Raw genomic sequence first — 22,625 nt, 5'->3', positions numbered from 1 at the left:
CTTACCCTCAGTGAGCATTATTTAAAAATTTAAGTATTTTCTTCATTTTTTGGACAAGGAAAAAGGCCCATTGTACCATTATTAAGAATTAGCCCAATATATGGGTGATAATTTATCAATCTGTATATTCTTTCCCTGGGTGATCACATCCCTTCTAAGACTTCAGCTGCCCTGACAACTTTGATGTCACTAAGTAATATCCCAGTGGTACCTCAGAGTCTGGCTTGGAGCCAGTCAGACATAGTATAAGCCCTTTCTGTGCTATTTGCTAACATCAGTAACTGACAAAGTAGGATTGTTGTGGATCTTTGATAATTGTGCTCCTTGCAGAGTGATGCCCAGCTCCTCAAATTAGATATAAAGCACTGACAAGTAAGTTTTTAATTAATGTTACCTGTCACGACTATCATTAGCTCTTCTTTGCCCTCCTCCCTATACACACATTCCTACCCCAAGCCCCAAAACACAACCACCAAAACCCTTGCTTCTGTCCTTCTAGCTTCTATTTCTAGTTTTAATGACAGCAGTAACCTTCTAGTCTCCAAGAAAGAAACAACGTGCAATTAATTTTTTTCTCCTTTCTATCCTGTACGTAGTCAGTCACCAAGTCCTGTCTGTGGTGCCTTATAATACCTCAATTCTCTTCCTTCCTCCCCCTCCCACTCCTACTGTGCATTTTTGCTCCTTACCTCTCTCACTTATATTCAGACTACTGAACTAGCCCAAGGAGATTAAAAAAAATTTTTTTTTTAAATTTTTGGTTTCCCTGGGTCTTCCTTGCTGCGTGCAGGTTTTCTCTAGTTGCAGTGAGTGGGGGCTGCTCTTGGTTTGCAGTGTGCAGGCTTCTGTTGCTGAGCACAGGCTCTAGGTGTGTGGGCCTCAGTGGTTGTGGCACAGGGGCTCATTAGTTGCGGCTCGTGGCCGCTAGAGCACAGGCTCAATATTTGTGGCGCACGGGCCTTAGTTGCCTGTGGCATGTGAAATCTTCCCAGACCAGGGATCGAACTGAGTCCCCTGGGTTGGCATGCAGACTCTTGTCCACTCTACCACCAGGGAAGTCCCAGCCCATGGAGATTTTTAAAATACATGTTTCCCTTCTACCTCTTGAGTACCAAGTCCACAGGGCCTGGGTCTGGACATCTGATTTTTTTGAAAAAAAAGAAAAGAAAAGAAAAAAAAACAACCCTTCTTTATCTCACTGCTTGACTCTCTTTTGCCCTCTGCTTTAACTCTGAATGTGGACGGCTCTGAGGCCGTGGCTGTTTTATTACTCCCTTCTCTTCTGTAACTGTTGTTGTTCAGTGGCTAAAAATCTTGTCCAACTCTTTGCAACCTCATGGACTGCAGCACGCCAGACTTTCCTGTCTTTCATTATCTCTTGGATTTTGCTCAGATTCATGTCCATTGAGTTGGTGATGCTGTATCTCATCTGTCATCTCATCCTCTGCCATCCCCATCTCATCTCATCCTCTGTTGTCCCCTTCTCATCTCATCCTCTGTCATCCGCTTCTCCTTTTGCCTTCAGTCTTCCCCAGCATCCTGATCTTTTCCAGTGAGTCAGCTCTTTGCATTAGGTGGCCAAAGTATTGGAGCTTCAGCTTCAGCATCAGTCCTTAAAATGAATATTCAGGGTTGATTTCCTTTAGAATTGAATGGTTTGATCTCATTGCTGTCCAAGGGACTCTCAGGAGTTTTTTCTCCAGCACCACAGTTCGAAAACATCAATTCTTCAGTACTCAGCCTTCTTTATGGTCCAACTCTCACATCCATACATGACAACTGGAAAAACCATAGCTTTGACTATACAGACCTACAGACCTTTGTTGGCAAAGTGATGTGTCTGCATTTTAATCTCTGCTGTCTAAGTTTGTCATAGCTTTCTTTTCAAGGAGCAAGCGTCTTTTAATTTCATGGCTGCAGTCACTGTCCATAGTGATTTTGGAGCCCAAGAAAATCAAATCTATCACTGCTACTTTTTTGCCTTCTATTTGCCAGGGAATGATTTCTTTCTGCATTGCTTTGTAGTTTTCAGTGTAGAATTATTAATATTTTTGCCTTCCTGGTTAAGTTTATTCCTAAGTATTTTATTCTTTTTGATGCTATTATAAATGGAATTGTTTTCTTAATTCCTTTTCAGATTGCTAGTTGTTAGTGTATAGAAATGAAACTGATTCTTATATGTTGATTTTGTATCCTGCAACTTTTCTGAATTCATCGATTAGTTCTAATAGTTTTTTTGTGGACTCTTTAAAGATTTTCTACATAAAAATTATATCTATAGACAGATAATTTTACTTCTTTAGTAGAGCTTGATTTTAAACTGAATTCTATTTCTATGTTTCATTCTCTTTTAACCTTTTAGAGTTTAAATGGTGTTTGTCAGATTCCTAAAATGGTTCTGTGGTTTTCTCACTGCTGTGGGTCTTTGGGTGTTTTTTGCAGTTGCTTAATACAGCTGGTACAATTAGTTATTGCTTTGTTTCTAAAGCTGCTTTGAGATGTGTATTTTAGTTCTCCAAAATAATTATTAAGGATCTGCTAAGTATGAGGCTGTTTATGACCTGCTTGGTCAACCCATTATCCAATCTTCCGTTGCTCTTCACTTAGTAGATAAATAGTCTGATGAACAGTGGCAGTAATAGTCATCATACCTGACTACTTTTTAAAGTACCTTTGTGTATATGAACTGAGTTATGAGTCCTCTTTGATTAAAAAGTGCTCTAAGGGAATTGAAATGGTAAAATCTCCCCCCTTGGTTGGTGCCACTGTTTCTACCAAGAAGGCAGCTAGCACCATTGTCTTCTCACCTTGTCGTTAATCCCTTCATTATCTTTTATGCCTTATGTTTGTTTAGTATTTACAATTTATAAAATATCTTAATTTTTTTTCCTTTTCCTTTTTGGGGCACTCTGCATGCCATGTGGGATCTTAGTTAACCAACCAGGAATCAGACCTGTGCCCTCTGTAGTGAAAGTGCTGAGTCTCAACCACTGGACCGCCAGGGAAGCCTTGTACAAAACTCTAGTATGCATTGGTTTAATTCAGTGCTATACCTATTCATTACATGACAGTTTTCATCCCAGTGTCTGAAAATTGCAAGTCGTTTTTGTTGGCTGTAATTAGAACAAGAGGAACCTCTGTGTTGCAAATGGAAATGGGCCATGAACAGGCTAGTAAAATAGGTATAGAGGCTTTAATAGTGAAGCCCTGGATACTCTTTCCATGAACCTGTGGTCTGTGCTTTGCTAGCCTCTTTCACTTATCATATGCCATCATGGGTCTTTCTAAATCAGGCTCTATTATGAGGAAGCATCTGTGTTGGGGTTAGGCTGCCCGCTAATAAGTGAAGTTTAGCTATATTTGATCCAGAATATAATTTTCTTCTTTTGATTCAGGTACTATAATTACTCTCTGCTGTACTATATATAGAAAACAGAAATAGAAAGCCATCCCTTGGCTGCAGTGCTGGCTCTGTTCTATTATCCAGAGAATTTCTGGTGCCTACCTTCGAGAGAGGTTGCCAGTCCTGGGCCCAATCTGCTGGAGCACAGAGGGTCATCCAGTGTAGTCTGCTCAAAAGCCTTCTATGATTCTCTTTTTTCTATGGAAAAGTCTGAGTTCCTTTAAGACTTTGCATGATTTGTCCAACATCACAATATCATCTCTTTACTAGTCCCTTCTGTCACGCACTCTACTCCAACCTCATTCATTAAAAGAATTTCTATTATATGCCAAACTCTGTTCTAGTCATTGCAGGTACAGTAGTGACCAAACATGTAAAATTCACAGCACTTTCTTTCTGAGGGTTACAGACAATGAACGTAGTAAGTAAATACCAACATTTCAAGTACTGATAAGTCCTGTGTGTTGTGTGTTAATCTGCTCAGTCGTGTTTGACCCTTTGCGACCTCATGGACTGTATCCCACCAGGCTCCTCTGTCCATGGGATTCTCCAGGCAGAATACTGGAGTGGGTAGCTAGTCCCTTATCCAGGAGATCTTCCCAACCCAGGGATGAAACGAGTCTCTTGCACTGCAGACAGGTTCTTTGCTATCTGAGCCACCAGGGAAGCCCGATAGGTGCTATGGATAAAAATTAATTTGGTTATGAGAGATAGGGAATAGCAGAATGGAGTAAGGGAATAGGTGACTTCCCATTCTAGACAGGATGGTAAGGGCAGGCTTTTCTCAGAAAGCATCATTTGAGTTGATCTTTGAAGGAAATGGGAAAGCAAGCTACTCAGAGAAGTGGTGAGAGAGCCCTTCAACAAGTACGATAGCTAGGTATTGGGAATGAACTTGGCCTTTTTAAGGAACAGCAAGGAGGCCAGTATAGGAAGTGAATGAGTTAGAGGAAACCAGGGCCTTATATGAGAATATGAGGACTTCAACTTTCACTTAAAATGAGATGGATATCATTAGGGGTTTTGAGTAGAGGGATGACATGATCTTGGAGAAGGCAATGGCACCCTACTCCAGTACTCTTGCCTGGAAAATCCCATGGACGAAGGAGCCTGGTGCACTGTAGTCCATGGGGTTGCTAAGAGTTGGACACGACTGAGCGACTTCACTTTCACTTTTCATTTTCATGCATTAGACAAGGAAATGGTAACCCACTCCAGTGTTCTTGCCTGGAGAATCCCAGGGACAGGGGAGCCTGGTAGGCTGCCGTCTACAGGGTCGCACAGAGTCGGACACGAATGAAGTGACTTAGCAGCAGCAGCAGCAGCAGCATGACATGATCTGACTTCTCTTTTAAGTGAATTATTCTGGCTACTGTATGGAAATCAGATGGTCAAAAGGCAAAGGTGGAAGTAGCAAGCTAGTTAATAGACAGTATTAATAATCCACATGTGAGATGATGGAGGCTTGGGCTTCCCTGGTGGCTCAGAGGTTAAAGCGTCCGCCTCTGATGCGGGAGACCTGGGTTCGATCCCTGGGTTGGGAAGATCCCCTGGAGAAGGAAATGGTAACCCACTCCAGTATTCTTGCCTAGAGAATCCCATGGACAGAGAAGCCTGGTAGGCTACATAGGTCCACGGGGTCGCAAAGAGTCGGACACGACTGAGCGACTTCGCTTTCACTTTTTTGTACTAGAATGATAGTAGTGGAGGTGGTGAGAAGGGAGTTAAAGTGTGGATATATTTTGAAGGCAGAGCTGACAGAATTTGTTGAGTAATCAGAGGTGAGATAAGGAAGAGAACAATTGAAGATGACTGCAAGGTTTTGCGGAGAAGGCAATGGCACCGCAGTCCAGTACTCTTGCCTGGAAAATCCCATGGATGGAGGAGCCTGGTGGGCTGCAGTCCATGGGGTCGCTAAGAGTCGGATACGACTGAGCGACTTCACTTTCACTTTTCACTTTCATGCATTGGAGAAGGAAATGGCAACCCACTCCAGTGTTCTTGCCTGGAGAATCCCAGGGACGGGGGAGCCTGGTGGGCTGCCATCTACAGGGTCGCACAGAGTCGGACACGACTGAAGTGATTTAGCAGCAGCAGCAGCAGCCAGCCAGGTTTTGGGTTAACTGAGCTAAGAGAAGGAATGCAGAAGTAAGTTTGGGAATGGAGAGCGATTGGGTTTAGTTTGGGTTGTCATCAATGAAAATGGGAGAGAAAACTGGAGGGGCGGGAGAGAAGGTTTGGAGGGGGTGAGGCATAGAAGCCTATCCGGTACACACATGGATGTGTAGAGAGAGCAGTTAGATGTGTAGTTTTGGAGCTCAGAGGAAAGGCTCAGGTGAGATACAAATTTGGGAGCCATCTATAGATAGATGGTATTTGAGTTCATATATGAGATTGCCTGGAGAGTAAATACAGGGAAGAGAACAAACAGGTTTGAGAACTTGAGCCCCAGAGTGTTTCAATTTTTAGAGGTTATGGAGCAAGGGAGCCTGAAAAAGAACAGCTAGGGAAGTTGGTGGAGAGTGAGAGAATGTGGTGGAAGTTAAGTCAGGAGTGTGTTTTATGGAAGATAGACTGCGTCAAATGCAGTTGATTGATCAAGTAAATGAGGCCTAAGGATTCACCATGAATTTGGCCGTGTGGAGTGGAGCTCATTGGTAACTTTGACAAAACCTGTTTCAGTAGAGTGGTGTTGACCAGGTTAACAATTTTAACCTGGTTAAAATTGCTTAGGAGGGTTTTGTTTTTCTTCTTTAATGGGAACTATAAGAGCACATTTGTTTACTGCTGGGAGTGAGCCACTAAAGAAAGAAAATTTGATGCAGAAAAGGGACAATTCTTGGACTGATGTCTTTGAGTAAGAAAGAAGTGATGGGACCCAGTACATGATAAATAAGCCACACGGGATCTTTCAAGCATTTACCTCATCTGTCTTCCCTCTGTCTGGCAGACCCTCACTTCCCTTCTTCCATCAGCATTACCACCACTACTCCACCTGCCAAAGCCATGTTAATCCTTTAGAAGTACAGCACATTACCTATCCTTCATGAGACCATTCCAAATTCCTCAGATATAATTGATTTCTTTCCCTGATGTGTCTGTGGTATGTTGCTTGTATTTTTCTCACATCACTTCCATGGACTGCCTAGTATCTTAATTAGTGTTTCTCTTGATTAGTGTGTACCTTGAAGGCTTCTGATCCCTGATTTCTAACGTCATTCAAGTATTACAAGGGACAAATTAGTAGATATTCCTGGCTTATAGAAGGTATTCAACAAATATTTGTTGAATGAGTGTACTGTATGGTTATAGGGAGTTATTCTTCCCCTTGTTTGACGAGGTTAGCTCAGGTTTGGAGGAATGGTGCCAGTCACTACTACTGAACTACTAAATGTGTTTACTTGGCATCTGCTACTAAGGCTTTAGTAGGTACTCTGTTTGTCTGAATTATATTAAATATCTGTGTTTTCTTATCTCCTAAGCAACATTGCATGTAACTATGGCTTTCTAGAATGCTTTGTAGGTAGTAAAGTTCAGTAAATATTTGTGAGTTGATTAATAAACCTTTTCCTTCCAGTCTTACCCTTTCCAAGCTTTGATAAAGTGGGGCTTATAGGCAAATTCTAAGCAGGATTCACCTTCCATCCTACTTTACAGAAATTCACCCTGGAGAATCAGTTTGAGAATCAAATTTTCTCTTGAGAATCAATCATTTCTCAAGAATCAGAGAATAAATAACCAGTGCTTTCTCAAGAGTAGTTCTTAAGAACAAATAGAAAAAGACTTCCCTGGTGGCACAGTGGATAGGAATCTGCCTGCCAGTGCAGGGGACCTGGGCTTGATCCCTGGTCCGAGAAGTTTCCACATGCTGTGGGCAACTAAGCCAGGGTGCCACAACTACCGAGCCTGTGCTCTAGAGCCTGCAAGCTGCAACTGCTGGAGCCCACACACTTGCGGCCCACAGGCCACAACCAGTGAGGCTCTGTGCTGCAACTACTAAAGCCTGTGCGCCTACAGCCTGTGCCTGGCAACAGGAGAAGCCACCACAATGAGAAGCCTGCGCACCGCAACAAAGAGCAGATCCTGTTCATTGCAACTCAAGAAAGCCTGTGTGCAGAAACAAAGACCCAGTGCAACCAAAAAAAGAAAAGAATAAAAAAGAATGTATGCTTGCTTGCTGGCTCATCAGTGCCTTTCAGTTAAAAAAATGCTAATTGAGGTGCCGCCTTTAATATACACGGAGCTATAAAGAACATCTGATTTGCTCAGTCGTGTCTGACTCTTTGCAACCCCCTGGTCTGTAGCATCCTAGGCTCCTCTGTCCATGGGATTCTCCAGGTAAGAATACTGGAGTGGGTTGCCATTTCCTCCTCCAGGGGATCCTCCTGATCCAGGGATCAAACCCGCATGTCCAACAGCTCCTGCGTTGGTAGGCAGATTCTTTACCACTGAGTCAGCTGGGAAGCCCATGTGAGAACATCTGATTTGGGGCCCAGCCTGAGTTGAATCCAGGTTCTACCACTTGGGCAAGGCACTGTATCTCAATAAACCTTTCTGAAGTTATAATTTTCTTTCCTGAACATATAGAGATGATTATACCCACTTAATAGGTTTGTTGTGATGGTCATGAGGTATGTACGCTAAGTGCCCAGCCCAGTATCTAGAAAACTAGGTACTCAGTAAGTGTTAACTGCTGTTATTTCCCCTTTCTCAGTTTTTGTTTTTATCTCATGCTAGTATACTGCTATCCTCTTTCAGAACTATAGAGAATGTGGATGGACTAACTGCTGTAGCACAGGATATGCGCTTTTCCGAGAGAGTGGTTTTGAGGAGTGGGTTCTTTCTCCTGTCCTTCTGGCCTGTCTGCCATGAGCTCAGACCCCTAGTTCACTACCCTTTACCTTATGCTCCTCTTTCTCATTGGATGCAGTTGAGGAACCAGAAGCTAGTTTTACCTTTGACTTTCCATCTTCGCCTCTACCCCAACTCCCAACTTTCCTCTTGAACTACAACATACAAAGTAATTTTTGTTCTCCAGCTCAAGATTATAGACACACAATGAAAATGGTGCCAACCTGCTGGAGGACTAGATTTTCTTTGTTCAGGGTGCAAAAGAGCCTCTATGTCAAGACTGAGGTCTAGAAGACCATTTTCCTGAGTCTTGCTTTCTAGCTCGAGGCCACATTCTGTTATGCCAGGGTTCTCTAGTGATTTGTTCTTCTCTTTCCTCCTTTTGAGCATTCATCATTGACAGAGAGCAAAGTACAAATAATGCCAAACTCTGGATTAGAAAGTTTAATGTTCTTGTCTTTCCTGTGTGTGCTGTGCTTAGTCGCTCAGTCATGTCCGACTCTTTGCCACCCCATAGACTGCAGCTTGCTGGACTCTTCTTTCCGTGGGGATTCTCCAGGCAAGAATACTGGAGTGAGTTGCAATGCCCTCCTCCAGGGGATCTTTCCAACCCAGGGATCAAACCCAGGTCTGCAGCATTGCAGGCAGATTCTTTACTGTCTGAGCCACCAGGGAAGCCCAAGAATACTGGAGTGAGTAGCCTATCCCTTCTCTAGGGGATCTTCCTGACCCAGGAATTGAACCAGAGTCTCCTGCACTGCAGGCAGATTCTTTACCAGCTGAGCTACCAGGAAGCCCTGTTCTTGTCTTTGGTGTAGCTCAATTCACTTCTTTCAGTTGTTTTCACCTCTGTAAAACGGCAATAATTCCTGAATTTTGACCTTACCAGATTAATATTACTAGATATGAGATGTGGAAAGCTAGATAAACTAAAGTGCTGTTTGGTTGTAAAGTAGTATTATTACTCTCCTTTCTCATTTATTTATCCAGGGTGGGCCAGGCTTGGGGGAATTGGTGCCAGACTCTGCACTTGCTTATTTACTTTTCCAGGACTCTGTCCTATCTGAGGGGCAAAAACTGACAAGGCTGCCAAGCCCATGTAGCCTGTGATTGGCATCCATGATCTTGCCATCCAGGAGACTGCAACACCATAAGCCAAATCAGGGATCTGCCAACTCTCAGCTTCTCCCAGTGATGGTTCCTACAGCTTGGTAACATGGGTCTGGCAAGCTTCCCCTCTTTCTGCTCCACTGGAGACTCCAAGAAAGAATTTTGGTTTAATTTTCTCTCAGAACTTTGACTTATCTGCTGTAGATACTTGGCCAGACTGTCAGAACATCCTGGGAATTCTCTAACAATATGATACTTCTGGCTATCACTGAGTATACTGTGTATCAGGTGCTATAGTTAATGACAGTTTTTACCATGTTTAATCCTCATAGCATCTTTTGAAGTGGGTTTTATTATTTGTAGTTTACTGAAAAGAAAAGTTCAAAAAAGTTAAGTCTTCTGTTCTAAGTCACATAGTAAGTGGCAGAGTTGAAATCTGAGCCTAATTCCGTCTTGTTCTAATATTGTTGTTCTGACTACCATTTACCATGAGGCCTCCCATCACTGTACAGGAAGAGGGGCCATGTGCTACAGAGAAAAATTGAGATTTCCGGTCAAATGATCTATATGCAGATCCCAACCCTGCCTGTGTGATCAGGGGCAAGTGGTTTTCAGCTTTTCCAGCCACAGATGCGTCTCTTTAAATCTTCATCATGGCCGTGTGACATAGGTGCTGGTCTTATCTCTGTTTTACATTTGAGGAGACTAGGCCACCCTGAGGTAAAATGACTTGCCCAAGGTTACATGAGAGTAGTGTAAGTGTTAAAGCCAGAATTCAAGTCTGGGTGTAACACCTGGTTCCGTGTTTGGTCCACTGTTTTCTCACAGCCAGCTCCCAAGACCCGGTCTATCAGGCAGACTTAACAGCTCTCAGAATGCTGACTGGAAGCCTATGGGAGGGGCAGCAGCCTTGTCCTCGTCTACTCTCTTTTTTCCTCCCATAATCTCTTAGAAACTTTACCAAGGCAACATAAACATTTGCAATCCAAGGAAAAAGTTTATGCAGTGCTTAAAAATTGCTCTGAGTACCCTACCGAAGCCCATGGGTCTGTGTCTCATTCTTTGTGTGCATTTGTGCTGTTAATTTGGCAGCACGGTGGGGTGGGTGGAGTGTTGAGAAAGTTCTATATCAATTTACTCTTGTAAGGTTGGTTGTGAAAGTTTGAGATGATAAATATTCAAGGGCAGCAGGTAGGGCCTTATTAATTGATGGCTGTTATTTCCCCCGGCAGCTGGGTCTGATAGAAACCAGCCTGGGAGTCAGGAGTCCTCAATCTATTATTCTCTTATTCTCAGACGTTTGCGGTACTGTCTCTTGAGAGACCAGGTGATCTCTAAGGACCTGACTTTCAGCATTAATATCTTGTGCTTTTTAAAAATGAAAGTAGTAAATGCTTATTTAAAAAAAATGAAAAAGGACAGTGAAGGGCCCCAACTTCCCTGTATTCAGTTCATTCCCGAGCTAACACTTGTTGCCTGTTTGTGTCCTTTTCACTGTTTTCTGTGATTTTAAGTATATTCAAGTATGTTAAATATGTGTATTATACTTTACTGTGCAAAATATTATAGTTTATATGTGTAAATGTATATTACATATGGTATGTATATATGTTATATACCTTGGAACTTAGAGTACATACTGCATTATGACTTGATCCTTTTCCATTTGTTTTGAGCACTTTCTCTTGTTAGTACTTAAAGATGTAGTTTATTTTATTATGAATGTTTTCTAATTTATTGTTATCCCCTAATGATTACATACCATGTTTTTTTAAAGCAGATACACATATATAATGTTGAGTTCTTAATTTTTTTTTTTCAGGAAAAGAAGAAAAAGAAACATAGAGACAGGAAGTCATCTGACTCTGACAGCTCAGACTCTGAGAGCGATACAGGCAAGAGGGCAAGGCACACATCAAAGGACAGCAAGGCAGCAAAGAAGAAGAAAAAGAAGAAGAAGCACAAGAAGAAGCACAAGGAGTGAGAACGGAGCGTAGAGAGGGTGGCTGAGAGAAGGAATCCGGAGCCTGTGCTTTGAAGCCTTGGCTCTCAGAAAGACTCAGTAGTGAGAATATGGCCTCCCACCCTCTTCTCTCCCACGGGAGGTGGCATCCCCTTGTGCCACAGGCAAGTCTGGGAGTTAGGTATCAAAAGCAGCTGCCTGAATGAGTTGTTCCCTTATCACTCTTGGTCCCTTTGCAAGTGACCCCTGCAGCTCACCCAGTTCATTCACCCAGCTTCATTCAGTAGGAGGTCGTATTACCCTCTCCAGCTGCCACTGCCAGAGCCAGATTCCTGTACAGGAGTCCAGGCTAGCGCCACAGGAACTGCTGTGGGGGTGAGTCTGGCTATAGTTGAACGGAGGGATTGGCCCCTACCTATTGGCGTACCTCCCCTGGCCTGATTGGTGGATGGTCTCTGTGACATCCAGCACACGGGCAGAGGGAGACTGGCAGTATGAGGGAGAACACGGTAAGGAGTGGTGCTCACTTTTTCCATCCCCCCAACATGATTCTGCTATGTTAGAAGTGACAGCCAGTGGTCACAGCCAGAAAAACATTGTTTGCAGTGACTTAGCTTGTTTGTGACATTCCATCAGACCACTGAACCAGACAGTTCAAGCCGAAATCATTGCTTTACTTTGTATTTATTACAGTGTGAGTCAATTGGTTCCATTTCAGGTTTCTGCTTATAATCCTGGTACTAAATGGAAGTGTGTCTAGTTTTAAACTTACTGAGAGTCCTTATTAGTATAATCCCTCTTCCTGTAAACTTACAGACTTAAAAGTCACTGAGGCTGCATTAGGTGACAGGAAAACATTTAATATGTCACTTTAGACCTTGAAGAGCGGCCCAGCTAAGGTACAGAGCCAGAGGCACTAGCAGGTCACAGCCTTCTTAGCAGATCACTTATAAGCCCTCACTTCTGTAATGATCAGATGACCTCTCCCCTAGGGCTGACTAGAGAACCAGTAAGAATTTGTAACCATGAGTAATGGCCTGGCACATGTGCAGAAGCTCAGCAGTCATCTTGGCCAGTGGGTATTTTCTCCCACCACCACTGGCACAAGCCTGGATCTTGTGTTCTGAAGAGAGTCCACAGCATTCCATAGAGAAGAGCAACTGTCCAGACCCCCTGGCACTCAGTGCAGGATGGGCCAGGGGAGATGGTTCAGAAGTCCTGTCACTGAGTGATTATTCCAGGTTGGACTAGCTCATTTGGACTTAGGGAGGGGGCACTGTGAAGGCAGGGTGTAGGTGCAGCTGTTTTATTTTTTGTACGTGTAAGGTGGTCAGGTGTCACTGTCCCTGAGACTGTCCATTTCAGTCTCTCATCCAGTGCTGCTTCCTGAGTAGCAGTCTTTTCAGCCTCCTGTCTGACACACACAGAAACTGAGAATCCCAGAATCATGTCACCAAAGGCAGAAAGGCAACTGGGTGGCCTTGGCTCTGCTTTATTGACCTCAGAGCACCCTTTGGATGCAGTTAAAAAAACAAACAGACACAATGAGAACGGAACTGGATCCAGGCTGGTGCCACCTGACCCCAGGAGAATTTCCCCAGTCAAGGTAGATTTATACAAAATGCCAGAGGAGAAAAATGAGGCAATCTGGTGCCGAGTCCAGGAGTAGCCAACTGGCAGAAGAGCAGTCAGTGGAAGGAGAGGGCAGGTCATGCCTCTTTCTCGTAAGTACGAGTGCAGACTGCACTGCCATGGGTGAGTGTCTGGAAAAAAGACAGTCAGATTAGGGCAAGGGCGTGGGCATGGAAGGTATTGGGAACACTCCATTCTGATGGGGAGAGCCCTCTACTACTTCATGATAATAATTTTCATTTACTGCCTACCTACTATGTGCCAGGTTCTTGACAGACTTTTTTTTCCTAATGCATATACCAAGTCTTTTTTTTTTTTTTTTTTTGGCTGTGCCACATGGCTTGCAGGATCTTAGTTCAATACCAGGGATTGAACCTGGAACACGGCAGTGAAAGTGCTGAGTCCTAAGCACTGGACTGCCAGGGAATCCACCCAAGTCTTTAAGTTAGGTATTGTAATTCCTCTTGCAGAGATTTGGGAAAATGAGCTTTCAGGGAGGAAGCAACTTGGTCAAGATCCCAGAGTGTTTCTCTTTCCCTTGTACCATTCCTTTCCATCCTTAGTGCCTAAGAAGGTACCTGGCACATAGTAGATGTAAAGGTGAATGAAAGTGCCCAGAGACTCTTGGGAAAGGACTATCTTAGGCCACCAATTCTCCATTCTTTCCCTAACCCAGGGCCAGAGGCCAAAGCCCCCATCATCCTTCCAGGCATCATACAGCCAGGCCCATGGTTTCACCATAGCCTGATTGCTCAGCGAGTATTTGGTCCTGTATATCACATTCCCACCAGAGCCAGGTACCTCATTATAAACTGCAGGGCCCCTGCCCTGTGGGAGTGCAAGAATGCAGTGAGCCGGTTACACTGACCCAAGAAGGTCTGCATGAAGATGCTGAGGTGAAAACCTGAGACCCTACAGAATAAGGAGGCAGAGACCACAAGTGACTGCTGTCTCTACCCCGGGGGGTGTTCAGTCAAGGCTACATTCTTTGAGTGAGGTCCTTAAACAGACACATCTGACAGCCTGGTTGTTGCTTTCAACCCAGGCCTTAGTCAGGTACTTGAAATAGGCCAGGCATGGAAGGCAGTCAGAGGAGGTGAGTGAGCCTGGAATGAAGTAGAAAGGGCTGTGCTGTCAGGGCCCAACCCATCACCAGCCTGTCCCTGCCCAAGGGTTAGGAGATGGGAGCCTTTCCTACACGGCTGGAATCACATTTGGCTGTGCTTTCTTCCTCTCCCTGGGCAAGGCAGTGGGCCCATGCAGAGGATGAAACGAAGGCTGTAGAGTGTGCCTGCTGTAGTCCTCCCACACCAGCGAGGCTTTGTGCTCTGCAACCACTCTCTCCTTCAGACTTCCCAGCAGTCCTACAAGGTTGTCGTTATTAGTACCCACTTTACAGTTGGACTTGGAGAAGGTGACTTGTCCAAAATCATGCACCCTATATAAGCTGAGATTTATGCAGAGGCGTGTACAAAGCCCAAAGCCACAGTATTACGAGTCCTAATACCACCCAGGCCTGCCTCCACCCTCTGTTGGTCACAGGGCATGACCTTGGCTTTGCACAATAGGCTTGGTTGAAGGGACAATAGAAACCAATTGGGTAAGGCTTCAAAGTTAATCCATCTTACCAGAATGAGTTTCCCGTCGACTATTTCCCGCACAAGTGATGTCTCTTGTCCATTCCACTTTTGCACGTGGACAAGTTTGCCACCATCCAGTGTCACGATGGACTGTGGAAAGAGGGTAGAGGCCTGAGCTGAGATCTGAGCTAGGATTGAGGGGCAAGAAGAGGTCTGGTCACTGGGGCCACAAAGGACTTAGCCTCTAATGCAAACTATTGATGGTGTGAGAACCAGAGCTCAGCCAGCCCACCTCCAACCTAGTCCCATGAGACGTCTAGTTCACCACTCCTGCTTGGCTGGAAGAGGGGCCTTCAGCTGTTGGGCAAGAAGGGAGAAGCAGGCAGTACAGTGAAGTCAGACAGCCTGGCTCTGAGAAGTGCCACCAGCCTTCAAGATGGGCACTTATCCCATATCCTGGGTGATGCCCACAGCCCCAGTCCCTCTAAGATACAGGAAATGGGTACCAGCCTAATCCCTGGGAAAGACCAGTGAGGAGGAATAACCCTGAGACTCCCTGGTGGTGATCACACATAGTGTCTAAAAGAACCTTGGGGATGCGAGGTATTGGAAAATTCGACTGTGCCGTCTGTATTCCTGTGCCCCTTGGTCCATATCATGTGGCCTCTCCCCTCCAGCTGATAAGTGAGCATCAACTGCCAGGTCCTGGGACTGGGTGCCCTTGGGGTGTTTCACAGCCCTGGTCAAATGTCCACTTCGTCTTCTGGGTGCTGCCAGCCTACATCAGCTGGCTCTCCTCTGGCAACTCTTCCCAGGTCTCTAGAAATTTGGGGGCTTTAAGCCAGGCTGGGGGACCCTGACGGACCAGCAGATCTAAAGAGGCTGTGTGTATGTGTTTGGGGCTAGAGGGGTGGTAGGGGTGCACTCTTACCACCCCCTTCCTCCTCATTCCCATTCCTCTAGTTTTTGGTCCATTCAGAGCAAGTTATTTTTAGCCAAGGCATCCCAGAGAGCTACTACTGTGTTTAATTGGGGTTCTTGCCCTTCAAGAAGATAGGCCAGCTCAAGGAGGTGAAGGTGTATGGTGGGGTAAGCACTTCTTTCCAAGGTGGGTTGTGATTTTGGGGTACCATCTCCTCTATGCTGCCAGCTTCCTGTGTGATCCTGGGCTGGGCTCCAGTTTCCTCCACAGGGAGGATACTAGACCCTCTCCTGTCCTTGGGGGCAGCTGTGAGGAAGAGATAGGGTCTAGTGGAAAGGTGCTGCTAGAGGAACACCTTGTTGAGGGCAAAACCCCTTTGTTCTCTCTCCTATGCCTGGCTCAGGGGCTGGGAGGCCTGAGGCAAGCGGCCAAGACAGCCACCTGCAGACAAGCTGCCAGGAAGTCCTGAGACTGGACGTAGATGTCCTCTTCCTCCCTGGAAGGAGAGGGGCGGAGGCTTGGCAAGAAGATACTACAAACACACCAAAGACAATGCTTCATCCAGAAGATAACTTCTTCCCTGTAGGCTGGCAGCACTAGAAATGGTTTCTCAGGGTCACTGACCAAACCCGGGAGGTGGAGGCTGAAGAAGTATCTGAGTAGGTCTCCACCTCTTGTCCTCAGCTGTATCCTTGGCTCCTGGAGGCCAGGATCACCTGTTCAGTTGAGGACCCTGACTTCTGGGCATTGTTCCTAAAGTACTTGAGGTCACAGCCATGTCCACATAACTTCCCCGCCATCTATGGAAGGGGAAGGAATGCCAGATCAGTTGCATGCCATGTGCAAGGTCACCCAGCTGGAGCTGGTGTGGATGCTGAGGTCAGAATATCCTGGCTCTGTGCAGTCCAATCCCACAGGCAACAGGTAGATGCTTCCCAAGAAGACAGGGAAGAGAACAAGAGGACAGGACTCATGCTTTTAGCACTTGGGACATCCCAGCACTCCACAGGCAGGCTTCAATCCCCCACAACAGCCCACCCCTCAAGGTGCAACAATAGGGTGCTGCCCTATTCCCCTTCAGGGCCTTCCATCCCCTATGGCCCCTTCCTCAACTCACCTTGACCTTCCTGTCATCTGCTGTGGTCTCATCGAACTCGACTCCCAGCTTGAAGCTGATCTCTGTGTTCTTGAAGGTGCTTTGTGTTTTTATGATGACTGTGTCCCCATTCACTTCAATGATTGTGGTAGGCTTGGTCATATTGGCCACCTGCCTGGTAGCAAAACCGACACCTGAGGGCAGAGGGAAGGGTATGAGCATGAGCTGGAGCGAGAGGCGAAGTACAAGGGGCTCAGTGACCAACTCAGACCAGAATGTGGGGAACGGAGAAGAGGTAGGTGAGAACTTTCAAAGATGTTATGTGGCTTTTTGTAATTCAGTTTTTCCCATTAGCTCTGTGCAGTAAAGAGATTACGGATTCCATGAGATGTGAGAAACTTAATGGACAAGCGTGCCTCACAGCAAGTTAGTGGCAGAGCTGAGGGTAGAATAAGCTACTATTAAGTGCCTCCTGTGTGGTAAAAACTACACATGTAAGTCTTTCAGTTCTTCCAGTCTCTCTGCAGGATTGATGCTAGTATCTCTACAGATGCAAAAACTGAGAGTGAGCTGAAGCCCAGGGTCACAAATCTGGAATTCAAATCCAGAATGTTTGACTGCAGAGCTCACTTCACTGCTCGGCTAAAAAGGCTGGAGCCCAAGGCTCTCGTCCAGGCCACCTGAGCAGCTTTCCGAGCACAGGCTGAGGGAGAAAGAAAAGAAGTGGGGACTTTGCCTTCTGGAACCTATGGACAAGGATTTTGCACTTCTGAAAGTTTTTGCTCTGAGATGCACTGGTGCTCATCCCCCATAAGTGATAAAGACATTTTCAAAACCTTATCCATAATCTAGGAGGTAGGCAAGAGGGAGTGTTGGTCTCTGTTCAGTTTTAGGCGAGGCCTGAAGTGGTAGGCAGTCAGACCTCCAGTCCAGGTCTCCTGTGGGGACTCCCCTCGGCCTCAGCAAGGCTTCCCCAATGCTGCAAGAGAGCGTGCAACAAAGAGCCCTGCAGGTCATGGTTTCCCTCATAGCTGGCCTTTTGCCTCCAACTTCCCCTTCCAACAGCCTCTGCTGAGCTATTCTCCAAGGGCAGAGGCTTTGGTGAGGTGGTGGGTGGAAAGTCCCTGATAGGCCTGGCTTCACGGGTGGTTTTACTTGATGTTTATAAGAGCCCTGAACAGTTGGCTTTATTATCCCCAATTTACAAACGAGGCTTTGAGAGTGAAGTGATTTGTCCTAAGTGAAAGGATGAGTGGTTTATCTAAATTTGAATTTAGGCTCCACAACTGCACTGTTCCTCTTGGGCCACCCTGTCTCCCAGCATGCACTTCATCGAGGTCCTGAGCCCGCTAAGTGTGCCACTTGGCGGCACTAACTGACACTGACACTAATTAGGCTGGGCCTCTTCGTCCTCCGAGAACTTTTCGTTTAACATGAGGGAGGCTCAGGCACCCTTTGCAGCTGTGCTGCTGCTGGCCCACCCTGCCTGGCCACTGAAGGATTTGGCCTTGCCCCCAGTTATCAGGGGCTTCCCAGGTGGCGCATGGTAAACAATTTGCCTACTAATGAAGAAGATGCAAGAGATGCAGGTTCAATCCCCGGGTCAGGAAGATCCCGTGAAAAAGGAAAGGGCAATCCACTCCAGTATTCTTGCCTGGAAAATCCCAAGGACAGAGGAGTCTGGTGGGCTACAGTCCATGGGGCCGCAGAGTCAGACACAACTGATCACGCACCTGTTATCAGAGTGAGTCAGGCTAATCCCACTCCCCAGCACAGAGCAGGACCTTGTCACTGTGCAAGGAGCTCTGTTTACTTAGGACCTACCCAGAGGTGTGGAGTGTTTGAGGAAGGAAGGCACTGTGGAGTCAGTGAGGGACTGAGCTAAGAGCAAGTTACAGAATTAGGAGACCTGGGAAGAGACAGATTCCACTTAGAAATGAAGCTGAAGCTATTTATTAAGAGCTGAGGAGGGTCTTTTCTCCCCTTTGGCCTCTCATTTTTTTCCATCTGTACAACAAACAGGCTGGGTGGATTCTTAGACCTAACCCAAGTTGGGGCAAAATAAGGGAGCAAGGGTAGTAAGGATGGTGCAACTCACTTCAGGGACCTAGGTCTTCAGTTCTAATGTCTGCTAGGAGAGACTGGGGATTGAGGGTGTGGAGCTAGCTCTGGGCATCCTATCTTCCCTAACAACTGCCCTGGGCCTCCTACTTCTCTAAGAATTATTGCCTTCCTGGAGTCATTGGGCATAGTGCTTAGCATAGAGGGGCAGTTGAGCACTTTGGCCTCAAAAGTCAACACTTGTGCTTATTTCAGGGGTCAGGAACAGGTGGGAAGTGCCTGGGGTTGAGCCCCTACCCCCTCCCTCCTTGGTTAACTGCTGTAATCCAGCTGTCCCCTGGGAGGAAGGCATGGAACCTACCTCAACCATGAGGTAGGTTTTCCCCATCCCAGCTTGGGGAACTGGGATAATCTCATAGTTGGAGATTCCAGAGAAGGGATATGACCTTCCTCTAGCCCGTAACAGAAGGGGAAGGGCTGAGGTCAGTGATGAATTAAGCAGTTCTTATTACTCCCACCCCCAGGGCCTATAGTGGGAACTGCTCTGAGTTGTTGGGATTTAGAAATCTAGGTATTCACATCAGCTCTGCTGTGGAATTGATTTGACAAGTTTCTACTCTTCTGGATCTTGGCTTCTCCATCTGTTGAAGCAAGGCATGGGGATCTCTGGAGTCCTTCTCTGCAAGATTCTTTGAATCTTCATTCTCCATCCTGGCACCACACCCTCCTAGGCCAAAGACCCTCCCTGCTGTTACTATCTCTTGGCTTTGCTTTAGGCCTCTTTGCTTTACCCCCTAACCAGATAATTCCCCAATGAGCAAGTTATCCTTGGGCTGCAGCTGATGATGGGGCCTCTTGCCCTACCCTACCACTAGGCTGGTTGGTGAGAAAGGGCAACCTCTAGCAACCATTTTTTACCCTAACTAACCCAACAAAGAGGAACATAGGTTCTTGCTAACTCTGCAGGCTCATCTTACCTCCTCCTCAAAGCCTGTTCACAGCTGTTCCCCCTTCTATCTTTCTCCTGGGGATTACCTACTTTATACCTTAGGACACTTCCCATCCATTCTATTCCCTTTCATGGTTCAGTTTCCAGTTCCTAAACTGCCCATGTTTCTTTTCTTTTCCTCCCTCCTCACCTTCAATCAGTGCTCCTCTTTTACCCACACCCCTACCTCCAGATCATAAGCCCTACTTCCTCGAAAGTGCCTCCCTGACCCCCCACTCCCCCAGACATCGACAGACACAGCTGCCCCCTGGCGCCTCCTTGCCTGAGAATTTCTCTGACCAAGTTCAGATCGTTAAAGCCCCCTCCCAGCATTCCCTGGCGGTCCAGTGGCTGGGGCTCCGCGCTTCCACTGCAGCGGGGCAACCGTTCATCCTGGATTGGGGAACTAAGATCCCACATGGGTCGCGGGGAGGCAAAAAAAAAAAAAAAAGCCCCCTCCCAACAGGCCTCGCATGCCCTAGCCCAGCCTGCCACCTTCTCCGCGTCTCCTGGCTCCCCATCCTTGACCAGGAGGGATGCAGCAGGCATACAGGATCTAGCCAGGGCTAGAGAACTGCTCCGATCGGGCACGCGGCCAGCCCCTCCCCAGCACAGCATCCATCCCAAGCCCAGCATCCCGAGCCGTCCTCACCGAGTGACTTCATGTAGTCATCGAAATTCTTGCTGTCCACTAACTTCCAGGTACCCACGAAGGCGTCCACCATGGTGAAGCTGGGCTAGGTTGGGAAAGAGACGACAGAACGCGTACAAGGACTCTGGGACCAGCAGCTCCCAGCCCGCGCTGCCGCTTTAAAAGGCCCCTGTGTCACGTGACGGGGCGTGGCCCACACCCCCGGGCCCGAAATAGGAAGCCCCAAGCAGGCCCTCTCTCGCCTGGGGCTGGTCGCCCATCCCCCAATGCTCCCAGGGGTGAAGTGGCAGCCGGTGGCACCCAGTTTGCCTACGTCAGCGCGGGTCCCGGGCTCCGAGTCCCTGCCCGGGCTGGTAAGCCCTGCTCCCTTCCCTGGCCTCAAGGCGCTCTTTGGAATCTGAGAAGGAAGCAGTTGGGGTCACGGTGCCCGCGAGCTGGGGCGCAGGCCACCGACATCCGTCCCCTGGTCCCTCTTCGAGCTTGAGGTCAGAACAAAGATGAGAAACCAGAGGAGAAAGGAAACTCGCCCTTGGGCATGATGCCCACGCCGGGAAAGCGCTGGCCGACTCTCGGCTGCGCAGGCATCATCTCGATCTTCATTTTACAGGTGAGGGGAGCCAAGATTCAGCGTGGGGCTGACAAGTTCGCAGGAAATAAGGAGACGGTGAATGGGGAGTCCAGATGGCGAGCCTGGTCTAGCTGGTCCCAGACCCCGTGCTCTCCCACCGCTCCCCACTCTGCCCGATGGCGGGGAGAGGCACCGGGGGCAGCGTGTGCCCTCTGCTCGCCCCCGGCAAAAGCGTGACCCTGTCCGTCGCGCCGCGTCTGCCCCACACGTGCTCGCCCCTCCCTGCGGAATGTCTACCGCGCGCCTTTCCGCCCAGCTGTCCAGCTCCCCCTCCACCCTGCCGGTGCGCCAGGCTTTTCTGACCTCTGCGCACAGCTCCGAGCCTTTGCTCCTGTCGGCCGTTGCCTCCTCACTCTCCTTCCGAAATTTCGTCCTTTCAGCCGGCTCTTCAAGGCTCAAGGACAGCTCCGTTCTGCCTGACTGCCGCTGGCCCCCAGCTGTCGTCCTTTCTCTGACCTTCCACCGGCAGGCAGCCTTCCACCGGCAGGCAGCCTTCCACAGGCAGCCTGCACTTTCAGAGACTGTCGTTAATCTACCTTGTTGGACACTACACTTTCCAAAGCACTTTTAATAATAAGATCCACCTCGTGTTGTTTTTTTGCATGCTGGGGGCTTTAAGTGCATTGTCTGATTGAACTTTTAAAACCAAGTTCCTGAAGTAGGTGTTATTATTATCCCTTTTACAGAGGAGCAGACTTGAGGTTTAGAGGAACCCTTCCTTTTTTTAATCTAACAGTTATTAAAGCACTTACTTTGTGCCAGGCCCTGGGCTAGGCTCAGGAGAGACAACTGGGAACATGACACACACTTACGAAGGAAAACGCAAAACCGAAGGGAATGGTGCCCAACTGCACTTGAGCCAGTGGAGATCCACAGGGTGGGGCCTAGGAGCCCTGGGATCCCTCCAGCTCTGCCACACACCTACGGTGTGGCGGGCCACCTCCCTGGACCTCTGCTTCTCTATGTGGAAGTGGAGAACATCTGCCTCCCTTCCCCTAACGTTCTGGGAGTCAGGCCAGGGAGGAAGAGCCCTTTCTCCCCCAAGTTCTTGGTTCTGTTGGACAGGTCCACTTGCCAGAACTGAGCGGGCCTATTTCTGCCAAAGCTGCAGGGACAGGCCTCAGGGCTGGGCACAGAGCCCCAGTGACCTCACTGCCGGAGCAGGTGCAGGAGGAGGAGGGGATTGAGCTGGTTTCCAACTCAAGGTCACAACCTTTAGACACAGGGCTGCCTCCTCTCTCAGACACAGAGTGGCTGGAGAGCTAGGGACCAGAGCGCTCTCCCTACATGGTCCTTATGAAGCAGTGCTGGAGAGCTGGGGTGGGTGAGCAGCTCCTGGCAGATAGATCTGGGTTCCAGTTCTGATTCCAGTGGGTGCTACCTGTGTGGATGTGGGCAATTCACTTAAGCCACACTGAATCTCAGCTTCCTCTCAAAAATGGGGGAAATGACAGTATTTACTACATAGAGGTGTTGGAGGCTCTTAAATGCTAAGCAGGATGGACTGAATCAGTGTTCAGTGCTGCTGCTGTTACCATTATAGGATAATTATTGTTATCTCCATGATTAGTGCTGGACTCCTGAGACCTGCTCTCAGCTCTGCTCCTGACCTATTGGGCCACACAAGGCAGATTGCTTTGCTTCTCTGATCCTCAGTGTTCTTATTTATGAGACAGGATTAGAAACTGCTATAGCTGTGAGGAGGGGGCAGCTCTAGAGATCTTCAGAAGTCTTTTGCG

At 47.4% G+C, this 22,625-nt stretch overlaps 2 protein-coding genes and 1 non-coding gene across 5 annotated transcripts in view; 2 read left to right on the top strand and 1 right to left on the bottom strand.

Moving 5' to 3' along the window:
• Positions 1 to 11,976, top strand: part of ZCCHC17 (zinc finger CCHC-type containing 17) — a 51,232-nt gene extending 39,256 nt beyond the window's left edge. For both annotated transcript variants that reach the window (XM_068969311.1, XM_068969312.1), the window contains one exon: positions 11,187 to 11,976. In XM_068969311.1, the coding sequence (XP_068825412.1) occupies positions 11,187 to 11,348 (162 nt within the window). In that variant the 3' untranslated portion in view covers positions 11,349 to 11,976. The remainder of the gene's footprint in view (positions 1 to 11,186) is intronic.
• TRNAQ-CUG (transfer RNA glutamine (anticodon CUG)) lies at positions 4,876 to 4,947 on the top strand. The gene has a single exon. It is a non-coding gene; the product is annotated as a tRNA-Gln (tRNA).
• Positions 11,977 to 12,820: 844 nt separating the features above from the next.
• On the bottom strand, positions 12,821 to 21,313 carry FABP3 (fatty acid binding protein 3). Of its 2 annotated transcripts, none has more exons than XM_068969314.1 (5): positions 21,190 to 21,313; positions 20,259 to 20,343; positions 16,579 to 16,751; positions 14,588 to 14,689; positions 12,821 to 13,090 (listed from the first exon to the last, which is right to left on the bottom strand). In XM_068969314.1, exons 2-5 carry the CDS (start codon positions 20,329 to 20,331, stop codon positions 13,037 to 13,039), a joined length of 402 nt encoding a protein of 133 aa, XP_068825415.1. In that variant the 5' UTR covers positions 20,332 to 20,343; positions 21,190 to 21,313; the 3' UTR covers positions 12,821 to 13,036. The 2 variants fall into 2 exon arrangements, with proteins under 2 accessions (XP_068825415.1, XP_068825414.1); XM_068969313.1 differs by lacking the exon at positions 21,190 to 21,313 and adding an exon at positions 20,572 to 20,998.
• Positions 21,314 to 22,625: the final 1,312 nt, after the last annotated feature.

The sequence above is a fragment of the Capricornis sumatraensis genome, chromosome 3, assembly GCF_032405125.1.
Source record: "Capricornis sumatraensis isolate serow.1 chromosome 3, serow.2, whole genome shotgun sequence".
NCBI lineage: Eukaryota > Metazoa > Chordata > Mammalia > Artiodactyla > Bovidae > Capricornis > Capricornis sumatraensis.
The sequence above is the reverse complement of the archived record's forward strand: the minus strand, read 5'-3'. Positions and strand labels throughout refer to the sequence as shown.